This window comes from Neopsephotus bourkii, unplaced genomic scaffold (genome assembly GCF_033783945.1).
Source record: "Neopsephotus bourkii isolate Nb327-2 ecotype Australia unplaced genomic scaffold, CSIRO-AGI_Nbou_v1 NB_1655, whole genome shotgun sequence".
Lineage (NCBI taxonomy): Eukaryota > Metazoa > Chordata > Aves > Psittaciformes > Psittacidae > Neopsephotus > Neopsephotus bourkii.
Window position 1 is genome coordinate 6,263,839 of NW_026902129.1, and position 17,808 is coordinate 6,281,646.

The following is a 17,808-nucleotide window of genomic DNA, read 5'->3' on the forward strand; positions in this document are numbered from 1 at the left end:
ACCACAGCTACAAGAAACAGAAGCAAGCTCCAGTGATCCACAAATGATAAGCGCAATACCATTTAGCAAGCACATCAAATATATCTAAGGCTGTTCCTCTGACAAAAGATCCCAACAGATTATTCTAGTTCCCTACAGGAGACAGCAGTGATTCCCAAGCAGGAAGAACATAAAAAGGACCTTGCTCCTCTTACTTACTTGTTATATCTTTGTGATTTAAGAGTTTTTCAGTTTCTCCTTAAGGCCATATGGAGTTGGGTGTCCAGTAAAAAGGGACACCTAAAAAGTTCACTGAAAAGCTCCTCAGCTCACATTCTCCATTCTTTTCTCAGGAAAAAATCTATTTTCCAATGAATCTGGCCAGATGAAGTTTACAAGTATAAGAAAAAAGGATGAGCAAGTTCTATTACTGAACACTATTTCTGGGCAAATAGAACAGGAAATCCTTTTGGAGCAATCCATTCCCTCCATGCAATTCTGCCTTGGTTCAGTATGCCTGTTGTGGTTCTCACCCTTGTATACAGAGTACTGCATCTGGTATTATCTCAATGATGATCAAGATGGGAATCATCAGCTGGAACATAGAACCACAAAATCATAGTATATTTTGTGTTGAAAGGAACCTTCAAAGATCATCTATTCCCCTGGCACAGGTAGGAACATCTTTCACTAGGTCAGGCTGATCAAAGCCATATCCAAGACTACATCTTGGTTGCAGTCTCCTGGGAGATGTGGTATTACATATTCTCATATAAACTGTGCTTACACTGTGGGAGAAAAACTTGTACCAAACTAGAAGTGACTGAGCTGATCTAGTCAAGTTACGTTAAGAAGACAGTGAAGAAAATACATTGGAGGGTTTTATTCTAGTTATCTCTAAAACCTGAGTTTAAGCTGCTAACTCAAAAGAAAGCCCAAGTGTCTCATCTTCACTTCTATTTTAACCAGGTTTATCTAGATGAAGATCACATAGCTTTTCTCTTTTTTAATGACTCTAGGAGAATACACCTAGCCTGCACTGTAGGTGTGCCAGCTCTTAAATATTTATGAAAATAATACCAGCTGAATTGCTTTGTATTATGACAGGCATAATAACTTGTACTCATTTCCATAAATGTATGCAGAAAACTCCTTAGGTTAAAAAAAGTTCTCCTTGATGCTAAATAGCTTTTGAAATTCTATTCAAAGAGCAAGTTGATCCATTTCAAATACTGGAATTTTAGAAGGGCATTTCACCTTACTGTGTAAGGGGAAGAGAGACATTAAATGGAAAGGGGTCTGTGAAGAGTTCCTTAGTGTTAAGGACACAATAACATGAGGCACACACACAGGATGCTGCTGAACCAAAACAAATGCTGTTCAGATAAGGTGGGTTAATAGTATCTGATGCTGTTCACTTTTTCCCTTTTTTTTTATTGTTTTATTTAATCATCTGAATGATTGAAGATGGGGAAAAATAATATTGCAAATCCGCAAGTTCTCTAAATCACAATACATCTAAAAGAGGAAATAACACTTCAGTGCAAAATGCAAAGGCTACAAAATCAGATTCTTGCACATGATAACTTTAGAAAGCTCTGCTGTGGAATCATTTCCAAGCAGAATATTTCAAAGTTGGTGAAGGTGAACTTGCTAATGCATAGTTCTTCTGTTTCTCTGCTCGTGCACACAAGTTTTCACACTCCAGGTCAGATCCCATTAGTGACCTAGGTGTCAAATTATGAACCGAAACACAAATTACATTCCTCAAACTTCCCATTCAACTGCTGCATAAACCTGGAGTGTTAAAGTGATGTTTCCATTACTCTTTTGATATATTTTCTAGGGACCTGGGTTTTCACCTCTTTCCCCAGTTTTGACAGAGTTGAGGGTTTTTTTCTTTCACCCAAGTCATGGGTATGTCCAGCCAGCATCTTACAGTAATTATTCCTTTGATAGCTCTGTAATCCCATGATAAGCTTGCCTTTTTTTCCAGTCAGTTTTGCCTATCTCACATGCCCTTGGTCATTGTGCTTGTAGTAAGCATGGGTAAAGCCCTTCCCAAACTTTCGCTCAAGAAGCCAAGCCATCAATCGATCAAACCCCATTAGGATCCGGTGTGTTAGCAAAGGCAGTTATACTGCTGTAGTTTTTAATCATCAGACATGTTTCTTAGGGCAGATCTTACACTGTCAAAACTGGTTTTCCTTCGACAGACTGGATAATCTTTATTTTTCTGTTTTAGCACAGTGTAGACAATGGAGAAGACAGTTTCTGCACATACAATAGCCTGACACTTGGAGGTGGATTGCACCAGAGCGGTTTGCAGCTTCCTCACCACATACAGCACCAAACAGCAGCATAAGGGTTGAGATAGGCAGGGACCTCTGGAGATCATCTAGTCCAATACCCCTGCTCAAGCAGAGACACCTAGAGCCAGTTGCCCAAGACTGTGTCCACATGGCTTTTGAATATCACCAAAGATACTCCACAGTGTCCCTGGGCAACCTTTGCCAGCGTGCAGTCACCCTCACAGGAAGAAAAGGGTTTCCTCATGCTCAGAGGGAACCTCCTGTGTTTCAGTTTTATGCCCATTGCCTCTGGTCCTGTCATTGGGCAGCACTGAAAAAAGTCTGTCACCCTCCTTTGCAACCTCCCTTCAGGTATTTATAGACATTGATGAGATCCCACTGAGCCTTCTCAAAGCTGGACAGTCCCATCCCTCTCAGCCTTTCCTCACAGGAAAGATCTCCAGTCCCTTCATCATCTTTGTGGCCTTTCACTAAACTCTTTTCTGTACATCTCTGTCTCTCTTGTACTGGTGGGCCCAGAACTGGACCCAGCACTCCCAGTGTGTCCTCACCACTGCTGAGCAGAAGGGAAGGATCACTTCCATTGACCTGCTGGCAGAGCTTCTCTCAGTGCAGCTCAATGTAGGCTTCTTTGCCTCAGGGATACATCACTAGCTTATGTCCGATTTGGTATCCACCAGGACCCCCATGTCCATTTCTGCCAAGGTGCTTTCCAGCTGGGTGCACCCAGCTGATGCATAAGTTGATGCATGAGATCCCTGCACCATCAGGGGGGTTGGAACTAGATGATCTTTAAAGTCCCTTCCAACACAAACCATTGTGTGATTCTATGATTCCATTGAAATTGGTAGAATTATCTGAGGAGGTACGATGAGCAGAGCTGGCCACCACAAGACACAATCCATCACCAGGCACCACAGAGCAGCACTTAGGGCTGAAGGGGGTGGAAGGTCCTCCCTAGCTTCTCCCCTAGCTTTTGATGAGTTCAGTGCAGGGCCAGAAGAGTACATTGGTGCTGGACAAAGCTACTCATAAAAATCAACACAGGTTTCAGCACAGCAGCAATAGCTGAATATTCCTTCAGATTTATTATTTTAATGTGAGTATTGTCTTGCCTCCCCTAAAATCCTGTGGAAATCCTTTAGGAAATCCTTTAGGAAAATGGATTAGCCCGTTAGTGTCACCTGATAGCTTTTCAGTAATCGTGCACTGACCTTTCTCCCACTTCACTGGAATATTTAAACTGGCCAGACTACCCCATTGACTTGCTAAACAGGATTAAGGGAAGAAAAATAGCACTTAACCTTGTTTAGAGAAGTGAGATGTATTTCAGAGCAGAGGATAAGACCCAGTCTATAATAGATGGAGTCAGGCTTGTATGTATTCAGTCTAGAGTTCAAAACAATGTAAGCTGTCCTTAGAGTAATGCCTCTCTATGCATTAAAGTGCTATCAACGCCAAGGAGGGGAAGCAGTCTCAGGGATTAACTGCTAAGGTGCTACAGAAATAGCTGTACTAAAGATACAACTCATTCTTTAGGCACAGAGGCCTATATTTAAACTACTGTATTTTTTAATGAGTTTTGCAGAGAACTTGTGAGAAAAATCTAAGCATTGTTTTAATTTGGTTTCAGCGAAATGAGACGAGCTTTATGCGTCCCTTCTAACTAGAGATATTCTGTAATCTATGAGGTTTTTAATTTCACCTGCAGGTTTCTAAAGAAACAACCTGGTTTTCTGCTCTGATCTTGACTGATAAGCAAACAGGTTGTAAGTAAATGAAAACACAAAAACCAAAGGTAGACTGCATGTGAAAGGTATGAGGTGTAGTATTAGCAACATCACCACCTGATTATTTAAGTCTCAACTTGTCTCACATGAGGAAAAAATGTAAAATGTTTCCTTTTTTTTCTTAGAAAAAAAAGGGAAAAATCCTGCTTCTCTGCATTTACATACACACACATACATATACAGGAACCCATGGGGTTGTCCTTAGGGCTCCTTTTGTGTCAGCTCAGAAAATTGTGTGTTTCCCTAATCATGAATAAGAACAATGACAGTTCTCACTTAAAAGCCTGTTTGAATCCATGATCTCTCTTTCCCTCCTTCACACACAGACACATACACACACACTCACAGCGTGTAAGAAGGAAGAAAGAATGAGACAAGAAAAGAATTAAGTTGCTTTCCTAAGCTGCATTTCCCATTCATCTATTCATAGTAACAGTGGGGCAGAAGCTAAATAGTATTATGCAGGTTTATGCAAATGGGTTAGGATGAAAGGGAGCACAGGTGACAAGAAAACAAATATAGCATTGCAGGCCACCGGAAATCTGTCTTAAAGTTGAGCCATGGTCTGCCTAAAGGAATAGTAAACACAGCATAACATAATCTTTTTGCTTTTAACACCCAGGAGTTGTCACCTGAAAGAGGAGGGTACCTCCATCTCGAGGGGTTAAACTTAGAATAGATGCAGTAACATATGTCCCTTTAATTTGTTGTTGGTAGTTGCAGGACTTACATGAAGGAAAGGAATCTCATTACATAGATTAGATACAAAATAGAGGGAATCTTGGCCCTTGGTGGAGGTGAAGTGGAACAGCAGTTCAGTATTTGACGCATGCAGTTTCTGGGTACTGTGCTCTTTGCAAGGGGGTATTAGAGGAGGTGACTCTCTAGTAAGTGTCTTCAGCTACTAAGCCTTCTGAAACAAGCTTATCTTTCTATTGCAAAAGCATCATTAAAGTTTGTGTTTCAAATTCCACTGGTTTGGGGGATTGTTTCCTTGAGTTTATCAAAAGCAAAGGGCTGCATCTGTATTCACTTCAGTGATGAACTGCAAGTACTAATTGGGAGGGAACAAGTTGGTTGTCTGTAGCATGCTGTATCTTGAAACTATTGTCAGCTTCATAGTTATCATCAGAAAACTCTAAAATTAGTATAAAAGAGCATTTTTTTCCTCCACTCAGTGGGAACTGACTACAAATACCTTTTGTTGTTGTTAAATTCTTATTGTCAGTGTACTTGTCACGCTCTGACAGGAGCCTCTGCAAATGAAAACATGCAGGCTTTTAGAACACTTACTCAAGGAAAACTCCCAAATGAAATCAGTGTGGAGTTGTGCCTAAATCAGAAGTCCAGAAGAGAGCCTCTGGTCTGGCACTTGAAGAAGCTATTTACAGAACTGCTAATGAGTGCACTGTGATGGAAAGTCATAGCAGAGCACATCCTGAATATTACCAAGAGTGAAACCTTCACTGAAAACAATCTTAAGCAACTGATAGCCTTCATTAAGAAAAAAGGCCTGTTTACTAATCTTTCAGTTCATAAATAGTAAATACCATGTGTCGTGGTTTAAGCATAACTGATCATAGAATCATAGAATGGTTGGGGTTGGAAAGGACCTTAAGATCATCCAGTTCCAACCCCTGCCATGAGCAGGGACACCTCACACTAGATCATGTTGCCCAAGGCTCTGTCCAGCTGGGCCTTGAACACTGCCAGGGATGGAGCATTCACAACTTCTTTGGGCACCCTGTGCCAATGCCTCAGCACCCTGTTATGCTGAACACACATTCTGATCCAAGAATTGTATGTGCAGTATAACTTAGAGATGAGCAAAATAGAAGACCAGATTTGGTGAATATTAATTACTATTTAATGTATATCTTTTTAAAAGTGATGGATCATAAACCTAGCTAGAAATGAATTGTGGAATTCAGCTGTAATTTCTGTCTTTATTTTTGCTTACATCTTGGCATTTCCTTTTCAAGGTATTACAGTAAGCAAAATGCTTGACCCTACACACACTCAAATATATCTAGCCTACATTTCATTAGGCAAACAAGAGTGCTACAGACACTGAACAGAGCCATGCTCTTACCTTAGCAAATAGCAATATGAATAGAAAGAGGAACAGAAACCTTCCTTGGGAAATAAGCGCTGTTGTAATATCAGGGCTGATACAGCTGCAGTGAATATCCAAACTTCCCTTGATTTCATGGAACAGGAGCAGAGCAGTGTAATGCTGTCAAAACACTGCCAGCACCCTGACATCAGGCATTTGCAGAGCTCCTAAACCAAGAATTGAATGCTTGACATGGAAGCAAGGAGAACTGGAAGTATTCTCTCCCAAGTGGTCTCAGTTCTACTGAGTATGTTTTCACAGCTAAGGGATTTTTAAGTATGCCTTGGTCAATCAGATCACCTGCAACAGAAGTTGTTAGCAAATGTGCCATCTGGTTTGGGAGCTCTTCATTGTTCTGTTGCAGGGACGCGTACTGAAATACTGGAGGAGAACATTGGGTTTGGTTTGGTTTGGTTTGGTTTTCTGAGAGGATTTGTAAAAGGAAACTTGTGGGAATTCAAAAATGGTTGTATTTTGCCTGAAAATGATCCAGCTTTCTGGAATTGTGGGTTTTGTGAGATGACCAACTGTGGATTTGGCTCAGAAAAAGTCTGTTAATCAAGCTGACGAGGAAAGATAAAATAGCTGCTTTACAAAGCACACAATCAATGTAACTGCTCAGGCTATATCTTGGCCTTGTATGGGAATTTGACTCTGAAGATATCAGTATACTAAAATATCTGTCTTACTGAAAGGAAAGAAGGGAAAAGGTTGTCAGATGCTGCAGGCTAACGTGATACTTCTAGTCTCCAGATTGCAGCACAAAGATCCCAGGGCAGCCCTGAACAAGCTGTCTCCAGACCTGATTACTGCACAACCACACAAACACAGCGTGAAGCCTGAGCTGGTAAGCTCTGACACAAGTGCAAGGACGGGTAATGTGCAGCAACACGTGTTTGAGTAACTGACCTGCTACCCCTGCCTGGAGCTGCATTGCATTGCACCACAAGGGTGTACCAACTGTGAGTAGCTGCATTGTATCCTCTTGAGCACTGTCCTCCACTGCAAAAGGAGTAGGCTCTAACTTTCACATTTAAAATGAAGTAGCAGAAGTAGGTGGTACAGGTGCTGTGTAGGTTTTGCAGATCTTGTGATTTCCTGGTTTGCTGTTGGCGTTTTTAATCAGTCACCGCTGTATACCCCTTGGCAAAGTGTTTTAAAGAAGCTTTGAAACCTTTCTTGTGTCATTTCCATGCCACCATGGTCTGTAGGCTCAAGAAGGAGAAATCCTGACATTTCCCAAAGGTAACATGGAGGATGCAGTAGGGAGTGGTGAGACAGAAGCGCAACCAGATGGGATGTGGTATTTGGTGAAGCTCCTGAGAACTGGGGCTTACTGGAGATCATAAAAGAAACAGACAGTGAATTCCTCCTTTCCCGAAGTTTTGCCTATGTAATAATCTTTACATGGCTCTAATTTTAGATGAAGAATAGATAAATCAAAGTTGATGCAGTACTGATGGAGGAAAGGGGCGACATGGCAAACACTGGAAGGATGCAGCTGACCTGCTCTAAATCCAAGCTGGCTGAAAAGCACATTGCTTGCTCACTGGGGAGATTCATTAGTATTAATATAGAAGTTCAGTAGGTCACGGAAGTCTCATGCTCTCCTGGAAGGCTTAGAATAGAAGAGGGAGGTGAAGGATTCAAATGTTCTTAATGTCTGTGCTCTCTGCTCAGCAGAGGACTGGAGAAAACCCATCCCCATTCCCTGCTGGCAAATTAGCCACTTTAACCATATTATTTTTCAGCAGCAGTTGTGTCTGACAAGTGACTTGAGGTCAAGGCCTTAATGTAATTTTTTTCTCATCTGATTTTTTTTTATCTCCCATAGATTAGACTATTAAATAGACTTCTAGACAGATAGAATTGTGATTAAAATAGTCTGAGTGCAAAAACACTGTGTGTCCAAAGGAAACCGAGTAAGCAAAAGTCCTGTTGTGAGACCTGAGCAGAAGCTAATGCACAGGTTTGTCATGGAGTAATTAGTGTTCTAATCTAAATTTACCCTTGAAGGACTCATCTCTGTTACAGAATCATAGAATAGAATAGTTCTGGGTGCCTTAGGCAATGGCTCATCTCCTACAACTGGTTCTTGTATGAGGGAGCACAAAGGAAAAGTTTAAACCAAGAAGTTGTTTTGGAGAGCAGTGTTGAGGTTAAATACTCATGTTTCCTAACAGCTGAACTTGTAGGTGTTGTAAGGCTTTCACTTACTGTAGATGGGCAAAGATTATTTCAGCTTAGTGTTAGAAATTAGTTGAGTTCAAACTTGCAGCTGAAGTTGTTCAACCATGGAAGTGGTATCAGAACTATCGGTTTCATCTGTTCTCCCGCAGAATGCATGCAACATAAATCAAACTTTAAAGTCACAATTTTAAGGGACCATTGTTATGATGCTTATGAAGCCATTCAAACAGTATTTTAGTAGCTGTACAGAAATCTAGTCTGTATTTCTAGATACAAGTCTGTGAATGCAGTCCCCATACTGATTCCAAATGAAATCTGTGCATGATTTGGAAAAATACGCTTTCACCTTTTATAAACCTTGGCTTGCTCAAAATCTAGACTTAGAAAGAAAGCAGTGAATATGTTTCAGAGCTCCATAAGAACAGGAAAACACTGTTGAATTTTTATGCTTCAGCCTGGCCATTCCTCCCATTTTTGTGCAGGACCTCCTCTGTCCTGCCCACATCACTGCTTTTCTCTTGCTAGACACATTTTTGTGGTGGCATTAACAAGCTGTGCCTGCTAGAATGAGTCTGCAGAAATTCCTCAATAGATTTATGCAGAGTCCTTACTCTTGTTGTCAAAGGGGGTGAGAAGGAAAGAGATTTCTATCCCTGTCTCAGAGGGTAGAGCATGGCATTCTGTTACTAAATGTAGATAAAAGATTAAGATCTTTGCAATCCTCACTCAGATAAAAATTAACACAAGACAGAAATTCTGTGGATGAAACTTGGATGATGTTTAAGTCTCAAATTGTCATGAATCTGAAAAGCCCTAGTTCTGTCCAAAGTGTTGATTCCAAATATGACCCCCAGCCAGTGCATCAGGCAGTGATGCTTGAAACTGGTTGGGATGAGGAGATAAAAGAAGCAAGTACCTAGTTCAGTGAAGCAAAAAGATGGACAGTGAGAAATACACAATTATTACATGGATAATCTACATGCACAAAGTAAATAAAATCAGGTGTTCTGAAGCTCTGAGTAGCCCTTTAATTCAAGACGACTCCTATGTTGCAGTAGAAGGTAGAGGGACTTCTGCTTAGTGTAACCTAGCTCCATATACTGTCCAGCTCTCCATGAAGAAATGTTTTCCACTCCCAGTGGCTCAACCAACCAAGTCCTTGCCTTTTAGGAAAAGCCTGAAAAAACAGATAGGTTTTGCAGTGCAAAAAATGATAAAGTTGGGCTCTTATCGCCCTTTCCTGTCAGTACTGCATTTATTCCAGAGTAGCCCCTGGTTACAAATGTAAGGGGCACTCAACAGGAAGAGCTGGCTTGGATCTGGCCAGCATCCAGATCTTTGAGGGCATTATATATCAAAACCAACTATATATCTACTTTAGAGGTGAGCCAGAGGTGCACTACAGACCAGAGTGTTGTTCACAAAACCCCTGCCAGGCTGCTGTGATCTGCAGCAGATAAATTTGGTCGGAAAATACAGCACCATGTCCAGTGCACTGCAGCAGTTTTGTAGCTGGTTACTTGCTTTAATAAGATGCCTGCTTCAGTCAAAGGTTCTGAGGTTCCTTCTTTGTATTTGTGACATCGGGTGGTAAAAACTTGGGCTCTTCATTATGCAGGGTAAAGTGAAGTATTTACCCTGTGATGTGAAACAGTGCATAAAGGATGGAAGAGTTTCATTCATCACAGTATGGCGTTTCCATATTCCTAAAGTGTCTAAGGAAGATGAAGCTTCAACAGTTCACTGCTTCCCCTTGACCTAATCAGAATGAAGATGTGTATGTCTCATACCTACAAGCCTTCTCTGCTGTATGGATGTACTAACTAAACCAACCTGAGTTTGTAAGAAGCATGAAAATAATCTAAACCACAGGGTGCCTTGTAGGGAATTACTCGCCTTCCATTTTCCCAGCAGCAAGCTGAGAGCCACAAGAAAGAAATGATAACTGCTGGCACGACAACTCTCTCAGTGGATTGTACCTAGGGCTGGGCAGCTAAGGTGCCACCTCTTATTCAATGTGAGATGTGAAGACCACTAATTTCTCCCTCAGGATATGTGACCTCAGAAGCAAGCTGAGGCAGGTAGAAGTATGACAGTACGTATTTCTCTAGTGTGTGTGTGACTGAAGTGAATTTATGCAGCAGAGTGAACAAGGAGATGGATTTTATTAGCCTTCTAAATATACTAGAGATACTGCAAAAATATAAATAAATAAAAAAGGGAAGCTGTTTTTTTTTGTTAGATTTCATTTCAGCTAAACATCTCTTCCTGTTTCCAGCACTCGATCCAGCAAATCCAACCCCTTCACTTTCTTGCAGAAGGAAGTTACAGAAATGCAAACAGCAGCTGTTTTTACAGTTCTGCAGTGTTTTGAGGGTCTAAGTTACAGGCTGTGAAGCCACCATGAGTGGTGGACACAAAGCAACAGTCATTGTCTCAAATGTGAAATACTTCGAAGCTAACGCACAGACTCCAGCAATGTCGGTTCATTCCCTTTTCCTAATGAGGTCTGTACAGGTTCAAAAGAATGACTGCATACAGAGTCTGGAGGGCTGAGACTAACATAAAATACTCAAATATTAATATAAAATACTATGCTGCTTTAGATCATACACCAGAGAAGATTCTTTAAAGCTACTTTACTATCCAGAAGTGAAGTACCATTACTCACAGCTGTAATGAATCCTAGTGAATCTGTGCCTGCTGCTGGTCTTAAAGCTCTTCAGCCCAAATCCAGAACCAGAATCTTGACATCACTGACACAAAAATCACCCCTTAGATCTTCAACATACCCATAAGAGTAGGATTCTGCTTTGATTCCCGAAAGTATTTGGACACTACCTTTGAAAAGGCGAATGTTCATCACCTATTAAAGTCTTCCATTGTGACATTTCCCCAGCCCTGTTCTTAAAAATGCTGGATGCAAAGCCAAAGAAATATTGGAGTCCTTTCTCTTGTCATTGGTGAGTTTGAATCAAGTCTCATAATGCCAAAATTAGATGCAATGGTTACAGAGAAGAATGTTGTATGTGTTCTTCAATGGCAACTTGGTAATAGTGGAATGTGGGAGCAGTATGATAGGCAGAACTGGAAGGTTGGGGGGATCTTTTCTTCCAAAACCAACACAGAGACTCCCAAGTCAAGTTTGTGATGAGGCTCTGAGTGCAGTTTTGTGTGGGATGATAATTCAGTCCTGTCACAGGAATAGCCATCCACAGCCACCCGCTGATGTGTACTCCCAGACAGGCAGAAGTGCGCACAGAAACGTGTTCCCTTGGAAATTTCCTCATTCCCTGCACTTTCTCCAACTGCTTCAGAGCCTGGGAGGCAAAACGAGTTAAAACCAGCATGTTTATTCAGGCAGATGAGACTTTATTTCGCAAAGGAAGGAGGATTCACCCATATTTGTGTATATATATTTATATATTTACACGTGTTTCTATGTTTTTACATATAGATCGGTATATTTGTGTATGTATTTAAGCAAACGCAGAGGCGGGCGGGCAGCACCGGGCTGTCGGACAGCAGCCGCAGCCCGTGTAGGTGGGAAGGCGGCGGGGGCTGCGCGGGGCGCGGGCGGTCCCCCCGTGTCTCCCGAGCCGCGGTGCCCCGGCGGGGACGTGTCCGGGTTCCCAAGCGAGCGGCGCGCAGGCGCCTCTCCCTCCCCAGCCCCGGTGAGATGCTCTCGGACGTGGGAAGGGGATCGCCTTGCCTTGCGCTGCCTCCCGCCTTCTCTCCGGCCCCTCTGCCCCACTTTTCCTCCTCTTAGCACAGTCCTTGGCTGGGTTTCATTGGCGGGTCCTCCCCCCCCCTTGTTGTTTATTGCTCGATTTTGGTCTGTTTGGGGTTTTAATATAACACACTCCCGGCGAGCCCGTTTGCCACCCGTCTCTCTGTAGCTCCCGCTCCTCCAAACAGCGCTATCTGAAGGGAGACCCGCCTGTTGATTATCCCCCACTCCCCTTTCCCTCCGCTTCCACCCACCGTCTGCCCCCACCCCTCCCTCCTCTTGATTTCAAACCTTTGGATGGTGTTTTGGTGTCATTAGGAGATTAACATCCCTGGAGCACCAGGGGAGGAGGAGGAGGAAGAGGAGGAGGGTTGAAGGGAGAGAGAGAGAGAGACAGCAGGCAGGAAGGTTGGCGTATTAGCACGAGTGAGGCTCTTCTCCCGCCGTCCCAGCCATCCCCGGCTCCTCGGTGGCAGCGGAGGGGGGCGGTTGCCGGCACCGCGGGCTGAGCCCGGTGCCCGCGTCCGCGGAGCTGCGGCTGCCGGCGGGCGAGCGGCCGCGGCTCCTGCTCGCAGCCCCCCTCTCTTTTATGAGCAGCGAGGCGGAGGAGCGGCAGCGGGGGACACCAGGAGGAGCATTTCTTCCCCGGGGTTTATGAATGGCACTGACATGGAGGAAATACCGTTTCAGAAAGTCAAGACCAAGAGGAAGAAGTGCTGTCACTGCTGCTGCTCACCGCCGCCTGCCGCGGCAGCGGGAGCGGGAGCCGGGCTGGGGGACCCCCCTCCCTTGCTGCTGCTGGATGCCATCGCCTGCGAGGACGAGTTTGACTGCAAGGAGCTGGAGGCTCTCTTCCAGAGCTACAACCTGAAGCTGGAGCAGACGTCCACCCTCAAGGCGCTGGCCGTCCTCATCGTGCTCACCGCCAGCCTGGCTCTGGTGGAGCTGCTCTCCGGCCCTAGCCTAACCATCTCCAAAGGGTCGCACCCGGTTCACTGCATCATCTTCCTCTCCCTCTTCATTGTCACCAATGTCAAGTACCTGCAGGTCACCCAGCTGCAGCAGATAGTCAAGCTCACCTTGCTCTTCAGCTTCACCTTCTCCTTTCTCTGCTGCCCCTTCTCGCTCGGCGCCTACGGCATGGAGCCCCCCAACACCCCGGAGCAGGGCATGTGGCAGCTCATGCTGGTCACCTTCGTCTCCTACTCACTGCTGCCCGTCCGGACCCTGCTGGCCATCGTCTTCGGGCTGGTGGTGTCCGTCTCCCACCTCATCGTCACCGCCACCTCCGTCAGTGCCAAGCGGCAGCGGCTCTGGAGGACGGTGAGGCAGGGCCGGGCCGGGCACTGCAGCACTGCACAGCCGCGCGGTGCGTGCCCGGGGCGGGGGAGCGCGGAGCGGCCCCCGCGGTGTGCCCGTCGGGAAGGGGCGAGCACGCACCGCGCTGCAGGCGGTGGCTGGAGTTCCCCAAAGTTTCCAGAGGGCGGGAAGGGGGGAATAGGGCGGCTCCGGCAAGACGGGACCGCGCGGCTTTGTGTCTCGAAGGGAAACAGGGGAGAGGGCAGGGGAGCCTGCACTGCCGTTCCCACGCTGGGGCAGGGCAGGAGCACAGTCAGTGCAAATCCGGTGTGCGTAAAGAGCACCGCTTGACTCAGGACCAAACTTGGCACAGGCGATAAGCTGTGTGTGCTTGGGTTGAGTTGGTTCGCACCCTCGCTCTCTCTCTCCGCCGTGGACCCATCTCGGCGTGGGGAGTCTCTGCAAAACTAGGTGAGACACTCAGAGGGAGAAGCCCACCTTGCTGTTCTCGCATGGAGCGAGGCGTTCCCCTTCCAGTTCACCCAGGGCAGTTGCTGCCCCCTCTCCACAAGCATTACCTGCAGTGTCAGTGAACTTCCTGCCGCTTCCCTTTCCCCTCTGAATTAATCCAGCAAAACCTCCCTCTGCAGCAAGCATCTTTGGAAACGTGCTGCTGCACTCTCCCCCCGCTCTTTCCCGAGTAGCTATTTATAGCCCTGCAGGGCTTTCTCCGGCTCCCGTGGCCTGATGGGCCGCACTGGCAGGGGGAGGAGGATGAGGAGATGTGTGTATGGGAAACGCTGGGGCTGGGAGCTGGGGTTTGCTGCTTATGTGGTGTGGGAAAGAGAAATTGCAGTTTCTTTGCGTCTTCCCTCTCACGGCATTGATTATGTCTGCCCTCAGGGGAAGCACGCTGGTTCTGGGGTCCAGATCGGTGTTAAACAACAATTTAATGCATAATTGAAGTACTTAGTACATTACTCCTGCTGAATTGTGGTGTTATTCTCCACGGCTGGGTAAGGCTGTGTTGTGGTGCTAGGACACACACAGTTGGCACGGCCATAAACACTGCCATAAACACTGCCATAAGCAGAATTGTGCACCTTTGTGTCCAGAACTGAGAATTCCTTCCTCCGCTGTACATGCTCGCACAGACACACACACCCCAGTGTGACATCCATGCAGATACTGGGGATACACAGGGACAATCAAAATAGTGGGGTTACTGAGACAAACAGGATTATTCTTGGCTTCGTGCTGCTGAGCTGGTGGACAAAATAAATTGTATATTTTGAAGGGGAAGAGAGAGATAAGCTGAGCTTTATGATTTACCCAGATAATCTGATGGTCTATTTTTAAATGCGTGATTTAGAGTTTCCATGAGAGGGAGAGCTGATGAAATGCAGGAGCACTGAGAGGAGCATTCCTTAAAAGCATCCAAAAGGATGCTAAAACCACTAGAATATTTTCTCTTTGAGTAGGGCTGAAGGCAGCTCTTTTTACTGGAGTACCCATTAGTGCTTGTGGGAGTCCAGGTTGTCCTGGCTGCCCTGACACAGAGGCAGGTTTTCCTTGGTGCCAAGTTGCAGCTCAGTGTGGCACCTGCTGTTCTAGATGAGCGACATAAAGAAGCTGACAGCAAGGTCTGCTCACTAAATAATCTAACCGAGGACTTGAGTGTGAAACATTTAGGGGAGAGGAAATGTGCTAACTCCCTTTCTTCACACTGGTTTGACTTGGCTATTCAACAGGCGAGAAGCTGGCTTAAAAATCCTTAGAAGTAGTTGACTAGTGGCTGATGAGACACACTTATGTTTCTTCTTCATCATCTTCTTCCTTCCCACCAAAGTAGTTCCAATAATTTGTATGCAGTCCCCAGGGCTGTTTTCTTTGCTGATAACAGGAGGCAGAAACCAGCTCTGAGCCAAGCAGAAGAACTGGTCTATGAACCTGTGTTGCACAGAAATACACTGATTTGTCACACGTTTGCAAGCAAAAAGTCATCTGATTTGAAGACTCTCTGTGTATGGAAGGGACTCTTCCCTCACACAGAAGTTGATGTTTGTTCTCATTTCCAAGGAACAATTTCACAATGGTTGGAAATTTAAAGCCTTGTAAAGGCTGCATCATCTGAATTTTATTTGCCTGGCCTGAGAGTAGCTCAGCCTTTTTTGTGGAATCTAGGATGGATGCTGACTTGCAGTCCGGATCTGCTTCCCAGCCACTGGATTTGATCATGCCCATCCCAGTGCTTGTAAACACACCATGCAGTTGGCCTCTCAGGGAGGCAGGACTGCTCTCTGCAGAGCTGCAGTAGCATGGATGGCTCTGTTCTTTCTCCCAACCTTTTGCCCCTAGCTCCAATAAACCAGGTGAATTTAAATCTTTAAATAGAAACCTGCTGTATCCAGAAATGGAGAAACACGTGCACCAACCACTGAGGCTGTGTTTATTTAAGGAAGCCTTTGATTTTGGGGTAATTCAGGTAGGGAACCACTCTTACTTTTGTTTAGCCTGAGCTTTAAGGGAGCACAGATTCAACTTGCATTGAAGTTAAGCTGGATGCTGTCAGCAAGAGCAAGCACTTCACGTTGTTTCAAGTTCAACCCATTTTAAACCAGGCATAGTCAAGTTAATGGGCTTGTTCTGAAGTGAACTTCTGGATGCACATCTTCTATTCCATGTTATCTGAGGAATCACCATATGCAGATCCTTGAATGCTGAAAACCTCACTGATGACAAATAATGCTGAATCAGATCTGGAGTAGGTCCCATGGCATGCTTAAAATTTGCATTCATATAAATGTACAAACACTTCAGCATATTAAAATCAATAGATCAAGTTCATTGTGGGAGAAGTTTGTTACTGGGTTTACACAGTAAAGCACTTAATTTGCTTTCTGTCACCACAGTGTTTTTTTGTGGAGATCATAGGCTCCCATCTTCCAGCTTTCTCTACCATTAGATGTCATGTCATGCTGGAGTTGGGACACAGGTATGTATAAAAAAGCAAGAGGAGAGGAGGAATGCAAGTACAGGGAGCCAAAGTGCCATGAGAGTAATGTGGCAGAACTTGAGCTTCATCTTTCCACTCAGTATCTGTTTTTATATCAAATGGAAGATTCCAGTATGCTGATCCGCTAACCTGCCCTGACCATTTCTTCAGAGAAATGCAGCAATAGATAAAATACATATATGAATAGCTGGAATATTCTTAGTATGTGAAGAACTTTGGGGCTGCCTTGACCAAGTTCATGGCAAAAGGTGTGCTGACTTCACAACTGGTTTTGCATGTCTTTTTGACACTGTGCTAAGGGTGTCAGTTGTGTGTATATAACCAATAGCGTATTGGTCATGTTAGCTGGGCTCTGTCGCTGCACTGGAGTCATGGAACAAAATGCACGTGCCATATGTGACAAAGTGTCCACAGGCATCTGACCCTACAAATCGAGTTTTAACAGCTTCAATTCTAGTCTTGTGTTTGTTTGCTCATTTCTTTTTTCCCCACCATCTTGTAGATGTATGTTAGTGCTTCAGAGCAGTTATGGAAATGCAGAACCCTGCCCCAAGGAGCTTAGTCTAATTTTTGCTGTGGTGCAGTGAGTGGGTGTTAAGAGACATTAAGGCCAGATGGGGTGAGAAAGGCAAAGGCTGCTCACAGGAATTACTCAGTAGTAGCATATGCAGCTTCATGACTGTTAGATAACTTTTGTTGTGCCTCTAAGCATTTTTGACCCCTTTTTTAAAAAGGGGGACAAAAAGGGAAAGGAAATTCAAAAGCAAATCATACACCAACAAAGCGCCCTCACACATCACAGAAACCCTTGTGAAAGACCAAATCTTGGGAGAAGACTGAAGTTCCAACATGAAGAACAGAGAGCAGAAGGAAGAAAGGTGCTAGCATAAATTAGTGAAGAAAATAGTGTGGGGCTTTTTTAACAGTGTGGTGTACTAAATGTTATAGATCTTTTCAGACTGTATTTAAAACTGGTTTTATGCCTGTATTTATCTATTTGTATGGTTATCAGCGTTACTGGTTCAGCCAGTACCAAAACTGTAGTGGGGAATGGGCAGACTATGAAAAGGATAACATGGAGGAAACTGGTAAGAGGTACTTGAAATCATTTAATACTTAACAACTTTATGTTTTTCTTAGCTCATTGCAGGTTATTGTGGCAGTAGTCTGGAATGTCATAAGGAATCATCATTAGCACCAAAGTTAATATTATTTCTGCTAGTGTTAAAAATGTAATTAGGGAACATATCACTGAAAGATCTGTTATCTCCACACCTTTGTCTCACACAGAAGGTAGAGTCTAGCAGCCTGATGAAAAGGGCTGCAAATAAAAGACAGCTCAGCACCATTGTTGTTATAATTCAGTGCAAAGCTCA

The 17,808-nt window shown here is 44.4% G+C and overlaps 1 protein-coding gene across 1 annotated transcript in view; it reads left to right on the forward strand.

Annotated features, from left to right (window-relative positions):
- Positions 1-12,201: 12,201 nt before the first annotated feature.
- ADCY1 (adenylate cyclase 1) overlaps positions 12,202-17,808 on the forward strand; it is a 142,673-nt gene continuing 137,066 nt past the window's right edge. Inside the window, exon 1 of the mRNA XM_061375002.1 lies at positions 12,202-13,440. Coding sequence (XP_061230986.1) covers positions 12,772-13,440 — 669 coding nt within the window. The 5' untranslated portion in view covers positions 12,202-12,771. The remainder of the gene's footprint in view (positions 13,441-17,808) is intronic.